Below are 20,232 nucleotides of genomic sequence, written 5' to 3'. Positions count from 1 at the left end.
CATCCTCAAGAAAGACAGCAAGCCCTTAACGGCCATGGGGAAAGAGATAATAGCCTGTGGTAATGGCCCATTTATCAGGCCCAGATTACGCATTTCCAAATTGCAGTTGAGCATCTGTCCCTGCGACTAGCAATGTCGCAACAATTGTGCAGAAGAGATCCAACGGCGCACACATTAAGAAGGAAAGAAAGACTTGCATTTCTACAGCCCCTTTCACGACCACCAGATGTCCCAAAGCGCTTTACAGCCAATGAAGTACTTTTTGAAGTGTAGTCACTGTTGAAACGTAGGAAACGCGGCAGCCAATTTGCGCACAGCAAGCTCCCACAAACAGCAATGTGATAATGGCCAGGTCATCTGTATTTTTTGGTGTGATGTTGATTGAGGGATAATTATAGGCCAGGACGCCCGGGAGAACTCCCTGGCTCTTCTTCCAATAGTGGCCGTGGGATCGTTTACGTCCAACTGAGAGGGTAGACGGGGCCTCGGTTTAACGTCTCATCCGAAAGACAGTACGGCACCTCCTCAGTACTGCACTGGAGTGTCAGCCTAGATTTTTGTGCTCAGATCTCTGGAGTGGGACTTGAACCCACAACCTGCTGACTCAGGGGCAAGGGTGCTACCAACCGAGCCACGGCTGACACATAAGGAAAACACGAGGCTCACAATATAGAGACTATAAACACGGACGTAAGAAAACTACTAGGCACTTGGTCTAAGCGTTAAACAAGGCTTTAATCAACTGTTTTACAACATGGAGGTCGAGTTGTGTCCTTCACTAGTTCCTGTTAAGAATGTCCTGCGCAAGCTGGGCCCATGCCTGAGTATTTATACACTCCCTGGAGAGCGCCACCCGTAGGCCGCTCAGTATTATTTCATAAGTCTTTCTTTCATGAATGACTGATTCATGTCAAACACGGTTTTTGTTTTATTGAGAAACCTAGGTGAAAGGTTAAGGCTTCTTGTGCAGAACAACACTGACACGTAAACAGGGGAGAAGATGAGGTAAATCAGGAAGTAGTGATTGGCTGACACCAAACTTGTGGTTTAAAAGCCTGTAAGACAGCACGTAGAAGGGAAGACTGAGGTAGAGGTAAGAAGCTCCACAATTTTGATGTCCTGGGAAAGAAGCTGTTAGAATAGCAGACGGCGTGGTCAGTTTGGATTTGAACAGACGGAGGGCTTGAGGGAAAGGAAGGCCATCTATGACCGTGTATTTGATAGAATCTCCTCCTTGCCATCAGGTCTTGTGTCACACAGATCAGCGAATAGGATGAGACGGTACCCAACGGCAGCCGCTGTCTCTCAGGATGACAACACATTCAGACCTTCCTGCCACCCCCTCCAATGTCTGCACAAGCGAGAAAAATAGGCAGAGCCAGGATAGCTACCAAAGTAGCACAGTCTGCAGGAAGACCATCTCAAGCCTCTACTCACAGAGACTGGTGGCCCCTTCAATCTCGGGAGCCTGTCACGGACAAACTGTAGCCCGCTACCCCTCAGTGCCACTGCAGGAACATTAGATTGTATAGTACGTCGGTCATGCAATGTCAACAAGGGAAAGGATGACAAGGAGTAGCAATAGACAGTGATCTCATTCAGTGCAATAAAAATTAGTATAGCACTTCAGCTCTTGTGGCGTTGGACAGAAGGCAGGCATCATACTTTTGGCTGTTCAGGAGGAGGTGAAACAGTGTTGAGGGAAAATGGAAGATCTAAGAAAGGAAGTTCATGAGATGGCCTTCTCAATGAGAGCCTGCGAGCAGCTCTCACCACGGGCAAAGGTGATTCAGCAGCTGCACCCTGTATGTTGTATCTTCGCTTATGTTCATTGCCATCTTCCTCAGGATCGTCCATATTGACTCCTCATTGTACTGCAAAGCGGTCCACTTTGTAGTACGAGGAGTCAACGTGGACGATCCAGAGGAAGATGGCAATGAACATTACAACGAGGAGTCAACGATGCAGAAGACTTTGGCTGGATTGTTTTCTACGATGCCCCTTGATGTGTCTAACTACAGGAAACTCTTTGGTATCCGGCACCGACGGGACCAGGATGGTGCCGGTTGATTAAAAATTCCGGATGATGAAGAGGATTATCTACCGAGGCTATTTTTAACAAACAAAAATTAAAAAATCAAGAAATGTGCAGTATACAGTAATTGGGTACTCACCTACACCGTGGGAGAGTCAGACTCCTGGTGTTCGGACTTCCAACAGCGCCAACAAGCCGAGTTTACCCCCCACTGACTAACTCGGCCACCTTCGGGAGACGCGGACTCGGCAACATTGCCAGTTATTGAGGTGTTGTTTTCGGAGTATGAATTTTGCCGGTTAATCGAGAATTCTGGATATTTAGGTGCCGTTTAAATAAGAGTTTCCTGTACCTGAATCCTTACTTCACCCATGCATATGTGAAGCGAACCTTCGGCTTAGTGGTAGCATGACCGCCTCTGATTAAACCAGGCTCCAGACCGTCCCGGCAAGTGGAAACGGGAGCTTTGGCTCGGAATTCTGGGTCGACATCCAGCGGGATACTTGCACGTTGGGTCCAGTGGGTGCGGATTGCCGCTCCTGGATCGTGTGGGTTGTGGGAGCGCATTAAGCGCCGTAGCGGCTGGTATAAAGATGGTTACGGCGGTGAAAAGAGCGTTCATGTCTCTGTCAGACTGTTAAATCAGCCTGCGATTCCTTTCACTACCTCACGATATTCTCCAAGGGAGAAGTGTGAAGATACAAAAAGAACAACAATGCATATGTGACAACTCTACCACCTCTTCCTCGGTGAATCTCAGCCTCAGAATACATTGTCTCTCGGATTAAGTCCAGTTATGGCTATATGCGCAGTTAAGAGGGCAACGATGGATGACACAATCCTCCTATGATGTAATCTGTCTTTCCGGACATCAAAAGTACGAAAAACAATTTGAGAAAAGATGTAAAACTAAGTGCATTTCAAGACAGTGTTAGCCGCCCTGGACGCCATTATTTGGGTGCAGTGAAGAAACAGCGCACTTCCTGTGTGTGTGTGTGTGTGTGTGTGTGTGTGTGTGTGTGTGAAGGCTGGAGAATGGGATTGATGTCGAAATGGAAACCACACCGAGTTCTGGAAGGGGCTTCCTGAGCCATTCATTTCACTCGTGGAAATTTGCGTCTTTTGGACTGCTGACTGGGGTCCAGCGCAGCTGATCTCCGCCCACATTTCCGTTCCGCAGCATCCTGACCGCGCACCTTTATAGGGCACTGGAAACGAACACCTGGGCCCCTTGTACCTGCAGCACTTCCGAGACATTTCTGAAAGACGCCATAAATCTTTCTCATGATAGTGTGATTTACAATCCCACGTTTTTGCAGCAGATCAGTATCTTAGTGGTAGATTCAGAAGCAGTGTTTCCAGTTCTATCACTAAAGGGGGAGAAAAGTGTAGGCGACAAACATCCGCTCACTATTGGTGCCTTCAATAAAAAATAAGGTAAATATTCACTTATAAACATTATGGGGGAAAAATTCAGTTGTTTGCGCCTCCCATTAGCGCCTTAAGAGGGTGCAAAGCAACTAGCGCCTGGGCGCGGCGATGTTTGCGCCGCTCGCGAAATTAACTAGACATTTTGCGGCGGCGCTAAACACTACCGCCACGATCTCCTGCGCCGGCAGGTTGTGACGTCAGTCGAGTGCGCAATGCCCCGTTAGCGCCCCGGACCGGATATTGAGTGGCGCCCCCTGCCTTACCGCCTGCCGCTAGCAACAACAGGTTGAGGGGAGCGTTTTGCAGTCAGAAAGGGACTGGGGGAGCGCTATTTAAAGGCGACCGCTTCCTGCCTTTTTTTTGTCGGTGACATTTTTGCACCATGCATTCTGAGAGAGACTTCTGGAGAGATTCAACGCTGTGTGAAGGAGTTTTGGGTACTGAGCAGCACTTTGCAGGTTTATTTTGATTTGCCCTTCCTTGCTTCGCCAGCGCTCTGAGGTAGCACCTCGCTCCTCGGCCTTTGCGCCTTAAGACAGGTGTAAAGCGCCTGATTTAGCGCTCCAATCACCTCCAGGGGCGATAAAGGCCAAGTTTGCAGTCGGAGGCGATAATTAGTGCCAGGCGCTAAACTTTGCGCACGGCCGATAATGGCGCCCCAAACGGGGCGATACTGAATTTTCCCCCCTATATTTTTATACGTCCGAAGCAAATCTGTGATGGTGCCATTTGGTGATGCTGTGCCTATTGTGGGAAATTAGTATTAAGGTTTGCCATGTATGTCACGCACTCCTTATTTGGGCAACACCATTCTGTGCCCAAATAAGGAGTACATGACATATACAGAAAACCAGAAGCTGCAGATCTCCGTCCCTATATCTACAGCATCACTGGTGCACTGCGAGGGAAATTCGCTTTAACCCTGACTTTCCGTGGGCAAAGCCACAGGAAATCCACTAGTGTGTTATAAAACCACTTGACATTTCGGGTGCTTGTTGTTAAGTGCTTCCGCAGCTGATTCATTGCACATTGCTGCTCCTTTGTGTATCTTACTTGTGTTTTTCCTGTTGTCATAACTCGAGTCCTATGTAACTGTAGCAAAAATGTGTGTGCATACATTAGTCCAAAATTATGGGCCATAAATGTAAGATAGTCACTAATAAATCCAATAAGGCATTTAGGAGAAACTCAGAGTGGCGAGAACGTTGAACTCGCTACCACATGGAGTGGTTGAGGCAAATAGCATAGATGCATTTATTGGGGAAGCTCGTTAGGTACACGAGGGAGGAAGGAATAAAAGGGTATGGTGATATGGTTTGATGAAGTAAGGTGGGAGGTGGCTCGTGTGGAGCATAAATGGCGACATAGACCAGTTGGGCTGAATGGCCTGTTTCTGTGCTGTAAAATTCTATGTAAAAGAGCAGTTAACATGCTGAGGTATCAGGCAGATGGTAGCATTTTATTTACCACCCAACTTAACATGAGTATAACTTCAAAGGTTTTTTTTTAATATAAAAAGTGTCAGCTGTGGCTCAGTGGGTAGCACTCTCGCCTCTTGAGTCAGAAGGTTGTGGATTCGGAGCCCCACTCCAGGGACTTGAGCACAAAAATCTAGGCTGACACTCCCAGTGCAGTGCTGAGGGCTTGCTGCACTGGCGGAGGTGCCGTCTTTCAGAGGAGACGCTAAACCGAGGCTCCGTCTGCTCAGGTGGACGTAAAAAATCCCATGGCACTATTTCGAAGAGCAGGGGGAGTTCTCCCTGGTATCCTGGGGCCAATATTTATCCCTCAATCAACATCACTAAAACAGATGATCTGGTCATTATCACATTGCTGTTTGTGGGAGCCCATGAAAGAATGCTTCCTGTACCAGTGCGCTTCATTTGAGGGCTGAGGGGTGACCTAATAGAGGTCTTTAAAATTATGAAAGGTTTTGATCGAGTAGACAGAGAGAGAGTGTTTCCATTTGTGGGGAAGAGCAAAACTAGAGGCCATCAATATAAGATAGTCACCAAGAAATCCAATAGGGAATTCAGGAGAAACTTCTTTACCCAGCACGTGGTGAGAATGTGGAACTCGCTACCACAGGGAGTGGTTGAAGCGAATGGTAGAGATGCATTTAAGGGGAGGCTAGACAAGCGTATGAGGGAGAAGGGAATAGAGGGTTATGCTGGTAGAGTTAGATGAGGAAAGACGGGAGGAGGCTCGAGCGGAGCATAAACGCCAGCACGGACAGGTTGGGCCGAATGGCCTGTTTCTGTGCCGTATATCCTATGTAATTTCCCATGCAATAAAAACATGGGTACAGTTTGGCAGGGTATACACATGTTTCCCACGCGGTGTCCGCTGGCACGCTCGAGGCCTTCGCGACCGGTGGACGCTGCGGGGACTGGAGTGTATCATCACCCCGGCCAATGAAATTTTAATTTAATTTGTTAAGGTTCTTTTAAAGTTTGTTTTAGTGCACCAATCAAAAGAGTACACATGTTTCCCAACAAGGCAAATTCCCAGTCTCAACGGTTGAGCAACAAATATTGACGCAAAAAGATACTGAGGGGGATTGACAGGGTAGATGCTGAGAGGTTGTTTCCCCGGGCTGGAGAGTCTAGAACCAGGGGTCACAGTCTCAGGATAAGGGGTCGGCCATTTAAGACCGAGATGAGGAGGAATTTCTTCACTCAGAGGGTGGTGAATCTTTGGAATTCTCTACCCCAGAGGGCTGTGGATGCTGAGTTGTTGAGTATATTCAAGGCTGAGATCAGAGGAAGGATGTTCTTGCCATGGAAGGAGTGCAGTGAAGATTCACCAGGCTGATACCTGGGATGGCAGGAATGACGTATGAGGAGAGATTGTGTCGATTGGGCTTATACTCGCTGGAGTTTAGAAGATTGAGAGGGGATCTCATCGAAACCTATAAAATTCTGTCAGGCCTGGACAGACTAGATGCTGGAAGGATGTTCCCGATGGTGGGGGAGTCCAGAACCAGGGGTCATAGTCTAAGGATAAGGGGTAGGACATTTAGGACTGAAATGAGGAGGAATTTCTTCACCCAGAGAGTGGTGAACCTGTGGAATTCTCTGCCACAGAGGGCGGTGGAGGCCAGTTCATTAAATATATTCAAGAAAGAGTTGGATATATTTCTTGAGGCTAAAGGGATATGGGGAGAAGGCAGGGACAGGGTACTGAATTTGAATGATCAGCCATGATCTCATTGAATGGCGGAGCAGGCTCAAAGGGCCTACTCCTGCTCCTATCTTCTATGTTTCTATGATAGATTTTTGGACTCGTGGGGAATCAAGGGATATGGGGAAAGTGGAGTTGAGGTAGAAGATCAGCCATGATCTTACTGAATGGCAGAGCAGGTTCGAGGGGCCGAATGGCCGACTTCTGCTCCTAGTTCTTATGACCGGCATCCCGGCCACACTCTGCCGCACAGGGACTGAAGGATGGAAACAAAAATAAGGATGTCCAGCAGAGAAGCCTCTTGCACTTCACGGTTTTCTGGAATCACCAAGAAATCCACAATTGAGGGGGAGGCATTGGAGACGATGTGTAAGCATCAAGTTCAAAGAGAATGCTGTCTCCAAGAGTTTGAAATGAGTCACAGGCAATCCAACGGTGAAAAAAATACAACTAGAAAAGCACTCAACAGGACAAAATGTCTGAGGATTAGTCTTTCCTTACACAACAGAACATCACCATCAAAACCAAGTGATGTTGATGGTAGAAAACAAATGACTACAGATGGTGGTCATGGGCGCTGTAGGAATGTCTAGTTCCTATCCAAAGACTGAGGTCCACTCAGGCGCTTAAACAAAACGAAGTTTAATGGAAACTAACAGGTTTAAACAAGTAACTGCAGGAGAACATCGAGTGTAGGTCTATTCAGTTCGGAGGCTCCACGAGGACTGCTGGATGGTCCCGTGGTTGACGTCATGACGTCATCACGTTCTTGCCGCCAGTGGGGGATCACGTGATGTACGGCGTGACGTCATCGCGTTTACCCACGCTGTTAAAAGTAATCACGCTCTGTACAAGTAAACAGTATAAATAAAGATACAGACTCAGGCTGTAGCTAACATGTTGTTAAAGGGAATTATATACAAACGATCAGAGTCCTTTGGTGGCTCTGCCACAGCGCAAAAGATCTCACATAGCGCAGGAAGCGAACATCATCCTGATTGGAGACACCGCTGCCCATGGCTGGACTGGCAACCTTACCAATGGCACCCAGAGTATAAAATCATAGCAGATGGCACAAGGGAAAAAAGTGCTTTAACAGCCACTTTCTTTTGCTCCTCAATTATGGAAAAATAATTGTCCTTCAACAATTATCAGGGACCTTACCTCTCAACACATATAGGACACTAATTCTTTGTTCTCCAGAAAGGGTCTTTCACTATAATTTCATTCAGTCCAAACCTTAATTGGTGAAATCATACTTCTTTCTAATTGAGCGCTTTGGTCAAGTTACTCTTTAATTGGCATTGTGTGAGATTGATCGAATGTCAAAACAAGAGGCCTGTCAATCATAATTATCAAGGCAGCTGTGACAAGCCTCACGCGGAATATTTCGTTCCTAACAAGGCAAAACCATTCCCAGCTGAAGCAAGGGCTTTCCATAAAACAAACACTTATCTCATCTGATCTCCCCAAAAAATGTACCTTTAAGTGAAAACAAAGCAAAACTGCTTTCTTATTCTTATGAATGGAAAAGACAATAACCTGAAAGTTACATCGAAGAATAAGTTATTACTTTTATGTAGAGATTTTAAAAAAGCTATTTGGATGAGAAAATTCATACACTCAGGTTTAGAGTTTACATCATGAAATAAAACCTGTATTTCGGAGGGAGAGAACGTACCATTTACATTCACATACAGGACAACCTCCCAAAACTCCATTGTCCACCATGACTCGCGTAACACGAGGATCATTATGAAACCTGAATCAGGAGTTCTGAAAAACACCATGGGATTCCCTGGCTTTTTTTTTTTAAACGGCTGGTCTCCGCCAGACACCAAAATTCTCACCTTGATACTGAGCGGCATTCAAATTCATTCTTTGTTTCCCTTCTCATTTCAGCCAGTGCATTCCAGTTCACTGCTGCTGCGATGTTCCGTCGCTGCGATATTGAGATGGCAGTTCTCCCCTCCCATTGCGGAATGGCCTGTCTCTGTGCTGTACGTTATAGGTCATTCTATAGGCATTTAAGGGGAGGCTTGATGCATACATGAGGGGGAAGGGAATATAGGGATACGGGGGCGGGGGCAGTGCGGGAAGACATAACTGGAGTGGGAGGAGGCTCATGTGGCGTATGAACGCTGACATGGATCTTCACGTGCAAGCGCAGGAGATGCAACACCTGCCCTTTTACCTCCTCCCTTCCCACTGTCCAGGGCCCCAAACACTCCTTCCAGGTGAAACAGCAATTTACTTGTACTTCTTGCAATTTAGTACACTGTATTCACTGCTCACGATGCGGTCTCCTCTACACTGGGGAGACCAAACGCCTCCTTTCAGTCCGTAAGGGTGACCCCGAGCTTCTGGTCGCCTGTCACTTTAATTCTCCGCTCCACTCCCACTCTGACCTTTCCGTCCTCGGCCTCTTACACTGTTCCAATGAAGCTCAATGTAAGCTCGAGGAACAGCACCTCATCTTTCGATTAGGCACTTTACAGCCTTCTGGACTCAACATTGAGTTCAACAATTTCAGACCATAACCTCTGCCCCTATCTTTTTTTTCTCTCTCTCACACGGCAGCTGTTGATCATTCTGCCATTGCCATTTACACTTCATCTAGAGTCTTTTGTTTCTTAACTTGTCTTATTACCATCTCCTTTTGCCTTGCATCATCATCACATTTGTCTCTTAATCTCTCCTGCCTTCCAGCCTATCACAGACCTTCCCCTTTTGTTCTTTCCTCCCCTCCCCCCTTTCCCTGCCCCTAAAATTGCTTAAAAACCTGTTCCATCTCCAACTTTTTCCAGTTCTGACGAAGGGTCATCGACCTGAAACGTTAACTCTGTTTCTCTCTCCACGGAGGCTGCCTGACCTGCTGAGTGTTTCCAGCAATTTTCTGTTTTTATTGCTGACATGGACCAGTTGGGCCGAACGGCCGGTTTCTGTGCTGTAAATTTGATGTCATTTTAAATCTGCTGTCCCTTCGCCAGATTTTCCTTTCCAGCGACAGAGCTGCTGCAAGTGTGGCAGGTCAGAAATTTTGACCGGGTGCTGACCCCGGCGAATTTTCCAGGACACAGCTGATGATAAACACCAACATCTTTGTTGAAAGACAGTTGTTTGTAAGTGATTGCTACTCACTCGGAAGTACTTTATTTGGTCCTTGTAAATTGCTCTGCTTATTACAAAAAATACCGACCTAAATTTTTCCGAGTGTGTGCCAGCGGCAAGGAATCTCATCTGCCAGACACCGGCAATGTGCCTGTGATTTTCTGATACGCAGCAGGCGAGATTCCTTGCCTCTGGCGTGCACTTAAAAAAATGTAGGCCATTCTGTATCATCTTTCATTCAAAAAACCCCCAGCAAATTGGATTGTTGCTGATTTTATACCACTGTTTCACCTGAATGGATTTGTGAAAGGTAGGACATGGCTGACTAATCTAGTTGCATTTTTTGAGGAGGTCCCTAGCATGGTGGGTAGGGATGAAAGAACTTCCTGCTATTCTCCAAAGAACATAAGACGTAGGAGCAGGAGTAGGTCATCTGGCCCCTCGAGCCTGCTCCGCCATTCAATAAGATCATGGCTGAGCTGATCATGGCCTCAGCTCCACTTCCCTGTTCAAGAGCACCAAAGGATGTTTAACGTCTGAATAGGCAGACGAAACCTCCCTTAGTACCACACTGAAGTGTCAGCCTGGATTATTACGTCTAAATGATGATACGGGGCTTGAACATTCAGCCCCCCAGAGGCAAAATTCTACCAAATGAGGCAAGTTGAACACAGTTGCTGGACTATTAATATTATTTTCAGGAAGAGGGGGGAGAAGAGGTATCAGGCGACAACATCAAAGTTAAATCCAATTCAAGGAAAAGACCATCAAGTCTAGAATTGATTGGACAAGTCTACAGCACAATGTATGGATTTGTTGATCTTATCTGTCTTCAGCTTTAACTATTATTTTGAAGAGGCGAGCAAGTTGCCTTGTAAAATGAATTTGGAGATTCAAAAGGGTCGCTCATTCATACACTTCTTCCTCTGAGAATGCAGGTATTGATTCCCCCTTCGAGAAATACATACTCACAGTTGACACACTGTACCCTGGCAGACTTAGCTAGCTGTGCTGAGAATTGGGCTCCTTGGGGGGGGAGGTTTCAGCATTCTTACCTTTCGAAAAAAGACACCTAGAAATGGAAGGGAATAAAAAAAAAAAGAATCATTCATGATATTCAGCAGGGTAACGCAGCTGTAATGCTCACATCGCGAAACGGTTTCCCAGGTTGAGCAGTCCGAAGGTAAGGAGTTGAATGCCGATAAGATATTTTGCTCAGGCCCTGGGCCGAGCTGGCCCCTCGGGCGGGAAGGTCAATCCGGCACTTTGGATACCCAGAGTTGCCGGAACTTAATGCCTCTTCCGTATCAGATGAGCTGAGAACCCTCCATGGGGAGTGGTGGCTGACTCTCATCCTGTTAAGTTCAACGTCTGCAGAGCGCTCGGCGTCACCAATTAAAAATGGACGCATTTGCTTAGCTGTTTCGCTCAACGTACTGCAGTGATTCTTGTTCCGTTTGTTGAATTGTTTTGTTACTTCTATCACACATCAGTAAATACTTCCACAAATAAGTTTTTAAATGAAAATAATTCTTGTCCTCAGCCCCGATTTTAATTGTTTCCCCATCACAAGAGCTGCCTTGACACTAGACAGAAAGTCAATGACCTCTGAAATTACGCTACACGCAGCATTTGCCTACAAACGTTTTAACAGATGCATATGAAATTTCTTTGTCCACCATTTTAGCAGAGGCGTCAACAAGTTCATTGGAGACAAATGAATGCCTTTGCTAAAGGAATTTGATCATTAACACAGCGGGTCCATTTTTTTGTTTCTGTTTTCGGCGTTGATTGAGCGGGTGGTGGGTGAAGTGATCGCACTGCCCGCCCGAGAAAGCTTGCTGGCGGCCCAAACCACTTTTTGTGGTCAGGCTTCATCAGAATGATACTGGCGAGCAGCTCGCGCTGAACGAGGGCCGGCACCGGGGTATGGGCGGGAAATCGGGCGGCTCCTCTGCCGAGTCGAGTAGGACGCGGGTCCTTGAAGGGCGGGGAGCAATCCCGGGACGGGGCACAGAGGGGCCGGCAGTGGGAGGGAACATTTTTGTCAGGTCGCGGTTGTGGGGGGGGGGGGGGGGGGGGGTGGGCAGGAGGGAAGGGGAAAGGTAAATCTGGAAGTAGTGGTTAGGTGATAGAATCATAGAAATTTACAGCACACAAGGAAGGCCATTCGGCCCATCTTGTCAGTGCCAGCCGACAAAGAGCTCTCCAGCCTAATCCCACTTTCCAGCACTTGGTCCGTAGCCCTGTAGGTTACGGCACTTCAAGTGCACATCCAAGTACAGTAAACTCTTGTTTAAACGGCACTTAATCATCCGGAATTCTTTAATAGCCGGCAAAATTCAGGAGTAGGTTTTGAGGCTTCCGCCCCGGAAGGAACGGGGCAGTAGTGTCCCGAAAATGGTGGGGAATGACTTACCACTTGTTCCCGCCGTCGCTGTGGGTGCTGCAATCTTCCCCGCACAGTGTCAGCTGGCCATCCAACCAAAGAGGGACCCAAAGATAAGTTTTACTGTATATTTGTGGGGCCAGAATAAGCAGGTGTGCTCCTTCAGCTTTTACATTACCAGCTTGGGCCATTGGCACTCCATGTCCCACCTCCCGTCCTTGAGTTCGGAACACCCCCACAAAATTACCTTCTTCTGGTCTAAGGTCAGCCGATATATAAATTGCCTCGGTAGGTATACCTCTCCGTTATCTGGAATTTTTATTCAACCGGCCCCATCCCGGTCCCGTAGGTGCCGGATACGAAAGAGTTTACTGTACTTTTTAAATGCGACGAGGGTTTCTGCCTCTACCACCCTTTCAGGCAGGGAGTTCCAGAACCCCCACCACCCTCTGGGTGAAAAGATCTCTCCTCAAATCCCCTCTAAACCTCCGACCAATTACCCTAAATCTATGCCCCCTGGTTATTGACCCCTAGCCCAAGAGAAAATATCGGCAAAGCTGGTCAGGAACGTTTATCTCAGGGGCCTACAGCTAGCTCTCTGTTGCTCAAGGCTCAGCGCCACTGGACGGAGTGCATGCTCTGCCCAATGGAAGAGCAAAATTGCATCGGGTCCTAAATACGGCATTTGACCCGGGTTTCAATATTTTAATGAGGCTTCCGCCTGTTTCGAGCGGGAGCATTGGCTGCCTATTTCGAAGCCGGCTCAAAAATCGAGTCAGACAGGCCTCGGGCAGCAAGGTAGATGTTGTTTTAAAAATTCTTTGTCTGGCTACCGTCCCCTTTGCGCTGTGAAAAAAATCGCCTCCTGTAAGTCTCCATGCACGAATGTGACATAGCCCAATGTCAACCTACATTGTATTCCCTTTGAAATGAATGCAAATCTGAACCTGGAGAATTTATATTATCTTTATTACTCTTTGTAGTCTGACTTTTGCTCTGATCCTTTTTTTTTCTTATCTTTAGGTTATAATTTTTACCATTATTTTGACCGGAATCCTACCCCGCCACCCTCTCTCCCCACCTTTACTGGTTTAAAGTCCTTTCAATAGTCTGCTATCTGCTATTTTAATGGACATATTTACCTACTTTTAAATGGGTTGAAGTCTATGCTAAAATGGTGAACAAAGAAATATTATATGAAGATGCCGAGCTTTTGTATATTAATACCAGAGAGAGGAATTTCAAGGCCTTAGAGAGAGAGAGTTAACCTATGAAACAACAACTTGCATTTATACAGCACCTTTAACGTGACAAAACGTCCCAAGGCTCTTCACAGGAGCGTTATCAATAAAAACATTTTGACACTGAGCCACAGGAGGAGATACAAGGACAGATGCTTGGTCAAAGAGTTTTAAGGAGCGTCTTAAAGGAGGAGAGAGAGGCGGAGAGGTTTAGGGAGGGAATTCCGGAGCTTGGGGCCCAGGCGGCTGAAGGCACGGCCACCAATGGTGGAGCGATTAAAATCAGGGATGCTCAAGAGGCCAGAATTGGAGGAGCGCAGAGATCTCGGGGGGGGGGGGGGGGGGGGGAGGAGATTACAGAGCTAGGGAGGGAGGGCAAGGCCATGGAGGGATTGGAAAACAAGGATGAAGATTTTTAAATTGAGGCACTGTCGGACCGGGAGCCAATGTAGGTCAGCGAGCAGAGGGGTGATGGGTGAACGAGGCTTAAGATATGGGCAGCAGAGTTTTGGATGAGTACAAGTTTATATAGGGTGGAAGATGGGATGCCGGTCAGAAGAGCATTGGAATAGTCCAGTCTAGAGGTAACAAAGGCATGGAGGAGGAGTTCAGTAGCAGTTTAGTTGAGACAGGGTCGGAGTCGGGCGATGTTATGGAGGTGGAAGTAAGCAGTCTTGGCGATGGAGCGGATACGTGGTCAGGAGTTCATTTCGTGGTCAAACACAAGGTTGCGAACGGTCTGGCTCAGTTTCAGACAGTTGCCAGGGAGAGGGATGGAAACGGTGGTCAGGGAACGGAGTTTGTGGCTGGGACATATTTATCTACGTTTAAATGGGTTGGCGTCCAATGCTAAAATGGTGAACAAACTGCAATTGTAGTCTAGTTGCAGCGCAACGAGCAGCAGCCACGACGACCCGCTGCAGCACGTCGGCCGGCAGCTCCATGGCGGGAAACTCGCAGTCCAGACTGGGAGGAGGGGAGCCGGGCATGGCAGCCAGAGGTCGGATCGTGAGCGGGAGAAGCAGGCCACCACACGTGGAGCCGGCAACAGTGAGGAGGAGGCCGCGGTGACGAGGAGGACGGAGCGGCTGAGGGACGTCGCGCTCCCACTGCCACGGGAAGCCATTGTATTGACTCTCTGAACGCGGCGCTGTATGTACAGCTGACGCGTCCCTACGGGGAGTAAGCATTCCATTATAATTGTACTTGTACTGGTTACATATGGCAAATAAAATTGAACTGAACTGAAATGGAGGTCTTAGTTACGTAATAGAGACTATTCTCCAATCACCAGCTGGAACACAGCAGATTAATTTTAGATGCTATGAATCCAACTGCTCTCTGGCTAGAGTGGGAATGATCTGCTCGGATAATGGAGCTTGTTGACTTAAGGTAAGAGACTACAGGCGTCTTCATGGGCTCTGCACTGATCTATTTCACGGAGGAAGCTTTGCTCTCGATTGCTCAGGGTGATTTCATTGTTTGCAACAGAAGACTTCTAGACTCATTTCTACATCGGCTGTTCTCAATTCACACGAATCATCCTGCAATCTACTGCTGTAGAGGTTTGAGCTCAGCAGCGATTACTAAGAGGCCTGCGTTATGTAGGTTACAGTAGAACCAGTCTGTGTTTCAGATGTTCAGCATGTAGCACCACCCAGAGGAAGAAATTGCACATCAATTTAAAAATCCAACGCCCTCATGAATTCATTGGTACATTATCACTGTTCCCAGGAGCAGACCCTTTCCCAAACGTAAACAGAAAAAAAGACAGTGGGACCAACTGCGGACTCAGTGACATAAATGGAGCTCTGTTCCTTTTTTGCCGAGACATATTGCAATTGAAAAGAAGGTTTTTTTTCTTTCTACAGGTGAAGCAGACTGTAACCCACTGAAGCGAACGTATTTCTTTTTTGATTAATGAGACAGATTGCAACCTATTGAATGGAATAAAGTTGTGATTCTTTTAAAAGGGCACATAGATTTGTAATATACAAAGGAAGATGGTTGTGGTGGTTGAAGGTCAATCATCACAGCCCCAGGACATCGCTGCAGGAGTTCCTCAGGGCAGTGTCCTAGGCCCAATCATCTTCAGCTGCTTCATCAATGATCTTCCCTCCAACATAAGATCAGAAATGGGGATGTTCGCTGATGACTGCACAGTGTTCAGCGCCATTCACAACTCCTCAGATAATGAAGCAGTCCATGCCCGCATGCAACAAGACCTGGACGACGTTCAGGCCTGGGCTGGTAAGTGGCAGGTAACATTCGCATCACAGGAGTGCCAGGCAATGACTATCTCCAACAAGCGAGAGTCTAACCATCGCTCCTTGACATTCAACGGCATTACCATCGCCGAATCCCCCAACCATCAAAATCCTGGGGGTCACCATTGACCAGAAACTTAACTGGAGCAGCCACATAAATACTGTGGCAACAAGAGCAGGTCAGAGGCTGGGTATTCTGCGACGAGTGTCTCACCTCCTGACTCCCCAAAGCCTTTCCACCATCTACAAGGCACAAGTCAGGAGTGTGATGGAATACTCTCCACTTGCCTGGATGAGTGCAGCTCCAACACACAAGCTCGACACCATCCAGTGCAAAGCAGCTCGCTTGATCGGCACCCAATCCACCACCTTAAACATTCACTCCCTCCACCACCGGCGCACCGTGGCTGCAGTGTGGGCCATCTACAAGATGCACTGCAGCAACTCGCCATGGCTTCTTCGGCAGCACCTCCCAAACCCACTGACATGAATCTTGTCATTCATGTGGAAATGACTTATGAAATGATACTGGGCGTCCTGCTGGTGGCGCTGTTCAGGGAGAGTATAAATACTCGGGCACGGGCCCAGCTTGCTCAGGACATTCTTTAACAGGAACTAGTGAAGGACACAACTAGAACTCCATGTTGAAAAACAGTTGATTAAAGCCTTGTTTAACGCTTAGACCAAGTGCCTAGTAGTTTTCTTACGTCACACACGACCTCTTCCACCTAGAAGGACAAGGGCAGCAGGCGCATGGGAACACCACCACCTCCAAGACACACCATCCTGACTTAGAAGTATATCGCCGATCCTTCATCGTCGCTGGGTCAAAATCCTGGAACTCCCAACCTAACAGCACTGTGGGAACACCTTCACCACACGGACTGCAGCAGTTCAAGAAGGCAGATCACCACCACCTTCTCAAGGGCAATTAGGGATGGGCAATAAATGCTGGGCCTTGCCAAGCGATGTCAACATCCCATAAACAAATTTTAAAAAATTATTAAAGCGATATCCATTGTTCAATTTTGCGGCACTCAGCAATAATAAAGTGACCTGCAGCCGGAAACATCAACAAATGTCCCCTACAGTCAAATATGGCTGCAGTTCACAAGGCCACTCATAAAACAAGCGTCCGCATCACAACACCCAAACTGTTTCTCAAATAGGTACAAGGCCTTAGCCTCCACCGACCTAACCGAAGACCATTGCACCTCTCAATCACATCGGGTCTTTCTGGGATCAAAGCAGCCTTTCCCTGAATTGATCATTTAAAAAAAAAATTAAAAATATAATCAACTTCATTTTCTTCGATCTCATTATTTATGGGTGAATCTTGTGCTCAGTCCATTTCTGCTTTGTGTCACAGATGAAGAAACTCAAGCACAAATTAACATCCAAGGTGACATTCCCATCTGGTCGACTCCCAAATGGCAAGTTCCCAGTCTTGGCTGGATCATTGGATGAAAACATCAATCCTAGGCAAGGTGCTTTGCCACTGGGATAAGAGAAACGCTTGGGGATGATCCGGTTAACATCCTGATTTTGTTTAAACGCTGATTTCCCCCCCCCCATTCATCCTCGGGATGAGGGCATCACTGGCAAGGCCGGCATTTATTGCCCGTCCCTAGGTTCCCTTGAGAAGGTGGTGGTGGGCCGCCTTCTTGAACCACTGCAGTCCATGTGGTGAAGATAGGGCGTTCCAGGATTTTGACCCAGCGACAATGAAGGAACGGCGATATATGTCCAAGTGAGGATTGAGAGAGAGAGAGACCTGGGAGGGGAGCTTGGAGCTAATGATGTTCCCATGCACCTGCTGCCTTTGTCCTTCTTGGCGGTAGAGGTCGCGGGTTTGAGAGGTGTTGCCGAAGAAGCCTTGGCGAGTTGCTGCAGTGCAGCAGGCTCGGAGCTGCTCAGTGCAAGAGTGCTGAACCGGCATCAAATAATGCCAGTCATTAATGATAGTATGAAGTTGAGCTAACATCAAATGGAGACATTCATTAATCAAGCATGCTTCAGTGGCTGTGTCAATTCAAACAAGTGTGCATCAATTCCGCTTCTTTGCAATCACAAGAGTGATTGCTTCTTCAAAGCCAGATCCCAGACTGTGCCATCAACATTCACTATCTAAATGAAATTATCGATAGAAATGCACAAAAAAGGGCCATTTATTTTTTCCTCCCTTCTCTCCTGAAGATACCAACTTCCGCTGGAATACAGTCTGGCAGGCGACAGCAGCCCTTTGCTAACGCTCCTAAATGATTATCCTCAGGTGAGCCTCGAGTATCTGACCACAGGGAGGAGAGCGGTGTCACAAGCGAGCCTCATCCTACTCCCAGCCAGTGGGCGAGGGACAAATGCTCAGAGTGAAACTGTAAACCTATTCTTTTTGAATGGATACATGATGGCGTCGATTTTTCGTTCACAGGTCTAAATTAGTTGTAAACGATTTGGAACTGACGCTAATCCCACCAAAAGGTCAAGTGCACATAACAACAGCTTGTATTTACATAGCGTCTTTAACATGGAAGCAAGTCCCTCGGCACTTCACAAAAGGTAGAATCAAAAAATGGGCGCCCAGCCAAAGGAGATATTCGGAGGGGTGACTACAGCTTGGCAAAAGTCGTGGGTTTTAAGGAGAGGGAGGTGGACAGGCAAATGGGTTTAAGGGAGGGAATTCTAGGGGCCTAGGAGGCAGTTGGCAATGATGGGGTAACAGGAGGGGTGATGTGCAAGAGGCCAGAGTCAGAGGAAATGAAAGTTCGGGGGAGGGGGAGCTGTAGGGCTTACAAATGTACGGAGGGGGCACAGAAACATAGAAGATAGGAGCAGGAGTCGGCCATTCGGCCCCTCGAGCCTGCTCCGCCATTCAATGAGATCATGGCTGATCATCCAAATTCAGTACCCTGTCCCTGCTTTCTCCCCATATCCCTTGATCCCTTTAGCTTTAAGAAATATATCCAACTCCTTCTTAAATATATTTAATGAATTGGCCTCTACTGCCTTCTTTGGTAGAGAATTCCACAGGTTCACCACTCTCTGGGTGAAGAAATTCCTCCTCATCTCTGTCCTAAATGGCTTACCCCTTATCCTTAGACTGTCACCCCTGGTTCTGGACTCCCCCGCCATCGGGAACATCCTTCCTGCATCTAGTCTGTCTAGTCCTGTTAGAATTTTATAAGTTTCAATGAGACCCCCTCTCATTCTTCTAAACTTTACAAGCCCAATCGACCCAATCTCTCCTCATACGTCATTCCTGCCATCCCAGGTATCAGCCTGGTGAATCTTTGCTGCACTCTCTCGATGGCAAGAACATCCTTCCTCAGATAAGGCGACCAAAACTGCACACAATACTCAAGGTGTGGTCTCACCAAGGCCCTGTACAACTGCAGCAAGACATCCTTGTTCCTGTACTCGAATCCTCTCGCTATGAAGGCCAACATACCATTTGCCTTCTTAACCGCCTGTTGCACCTGCATGCTTACCTTCAGCGACTGGTGCACAAGGACACCCAGGTCTCGTTACACTTCCCCCTTCTCCCAATCTATTGCCATTCAGATAATAATCTGCCTTCTTGTTTTTGCCACCTGATGTGCCTTCAATAACCACAAAACTAGAAGTTATAGACTTTAACAAGTTGGCTTTTAATCACTAAGATCAGAGCTAACATCTCAACACACTGACTGGCTCGCAGGAATGAGTCATACAGATCCTGGGATCTTTATGTAAGAGAAGTCAGGGGCGGAGCCAAGAGCCAAGACCTGGAACCTTCCAGGTTAGTCAGGAAAGAGGAAGTGAAACTATACACCGTGTGGGGGAGGGTAATATACATGAGTGCAAAACGGATACAGGCAAGAACGAATACAGGCAAGACAAACAGATTTCATTACACCACCAAAGTGGATAACCTCGCATTTATCCACATTATACTGCATCTGCCCAATCACCCAACCTGTCCAAATCATACTGGAGTTTCTCGGCATCCTCCTCACAGCACACACGCCCACCCAACTTTATGTCGTCTGCAAACTTGGAGATATTACATTGAGTTCCCTTGTCTAGATCATTAATATATATTGTGAGTAGCTGGGGTCCTAGTCCACAGAGGGATTTTTATAAACAACGAGGACGAGAGTTTTAAATTTGAGGTGTTGGGGGATTTGTGTCGGTCAGCAAAGGCAGGGGTGGTAGGCAAGCGTGACTTGGTACAGAATAGAATACCGGCAGCAGAGTTTCGGATGAGCTGCAGTTTGCGGAGAATGGCGGATGGAAGGCCGCCCAGGAGAGCATTGGAATAGTCAAGCCCGGAGGTGACAGAGGCACGGGTGAGGATTTCAGCAGCAGGTGGGTTGAGATGGGGTTGAAGGAAATCAAGCAGCCATTTTTGGAGAAAATCTGGCATCAGTAGCTCAGTTTGAAGTCAAATAGGACACCAAGGTCTGAGACAATGGCCAGGAGGGGGATGTGGTCATTGCCATGGGTGTGGAGTTAGTAGCGAAAAAGAATAGAAAAGACTTGCATTTATATAGCACCTTTCACGACCATCGGACGTCCCAAAGCGCTTTACAGCCAATG

The 20,232-nt window shown here is 47.4% G+C and overlaps 1 protein-coding gene across 2 annotated transcripts in view; it reads right to left on the bottom strand.

The window, feature by feature from the left end:
- Positions 1-20,232, bottom strand: part of LOC147092935 (acylphosphatase-2-like) — a 49,166-nt gene that overhangs the window by 25,307 nt on the left and 3,627 nt on the right. The window contains exon 2 of one of the 2 annotated variants that reach the window (XM_085976257.1): positions 10,816-10,832. The exons of the other annotated variant lie outside the window; for it this stretch is intronic. Coding sequence (XP_085832383.1) covers positions 10,816-10,832 — 17 coding nt within the window. The remainder of the gene's footprint in view (positions 1-10,815; positions 10,833-20,232) is intronic. 2 annotated transcript variants of the gene reach the window in all.

The sequence above is a fragment of the Somniosus microcephalus genome, unplaced genomic scaffold, assembly GCF_052327205.1.
Source record: "Somniosus microcephalus isolate GS21.2 unplaced genomic scaffold, FLI_Smic_1.0 unresolved_chr2, whole genome shotgun sequence".
Lineage (NCBI taxonomy): Eukaryota > Metazoa > Chordata > Chondrichthyes > Squaliformes > Somniosidae > Somniosus > Somniosus microcephalus.
The sequence above is the reverse complement of the archived record's forward strand: the minus strand, read 5'-3'. Positions and strand labels throughout refer to the sequence as shown.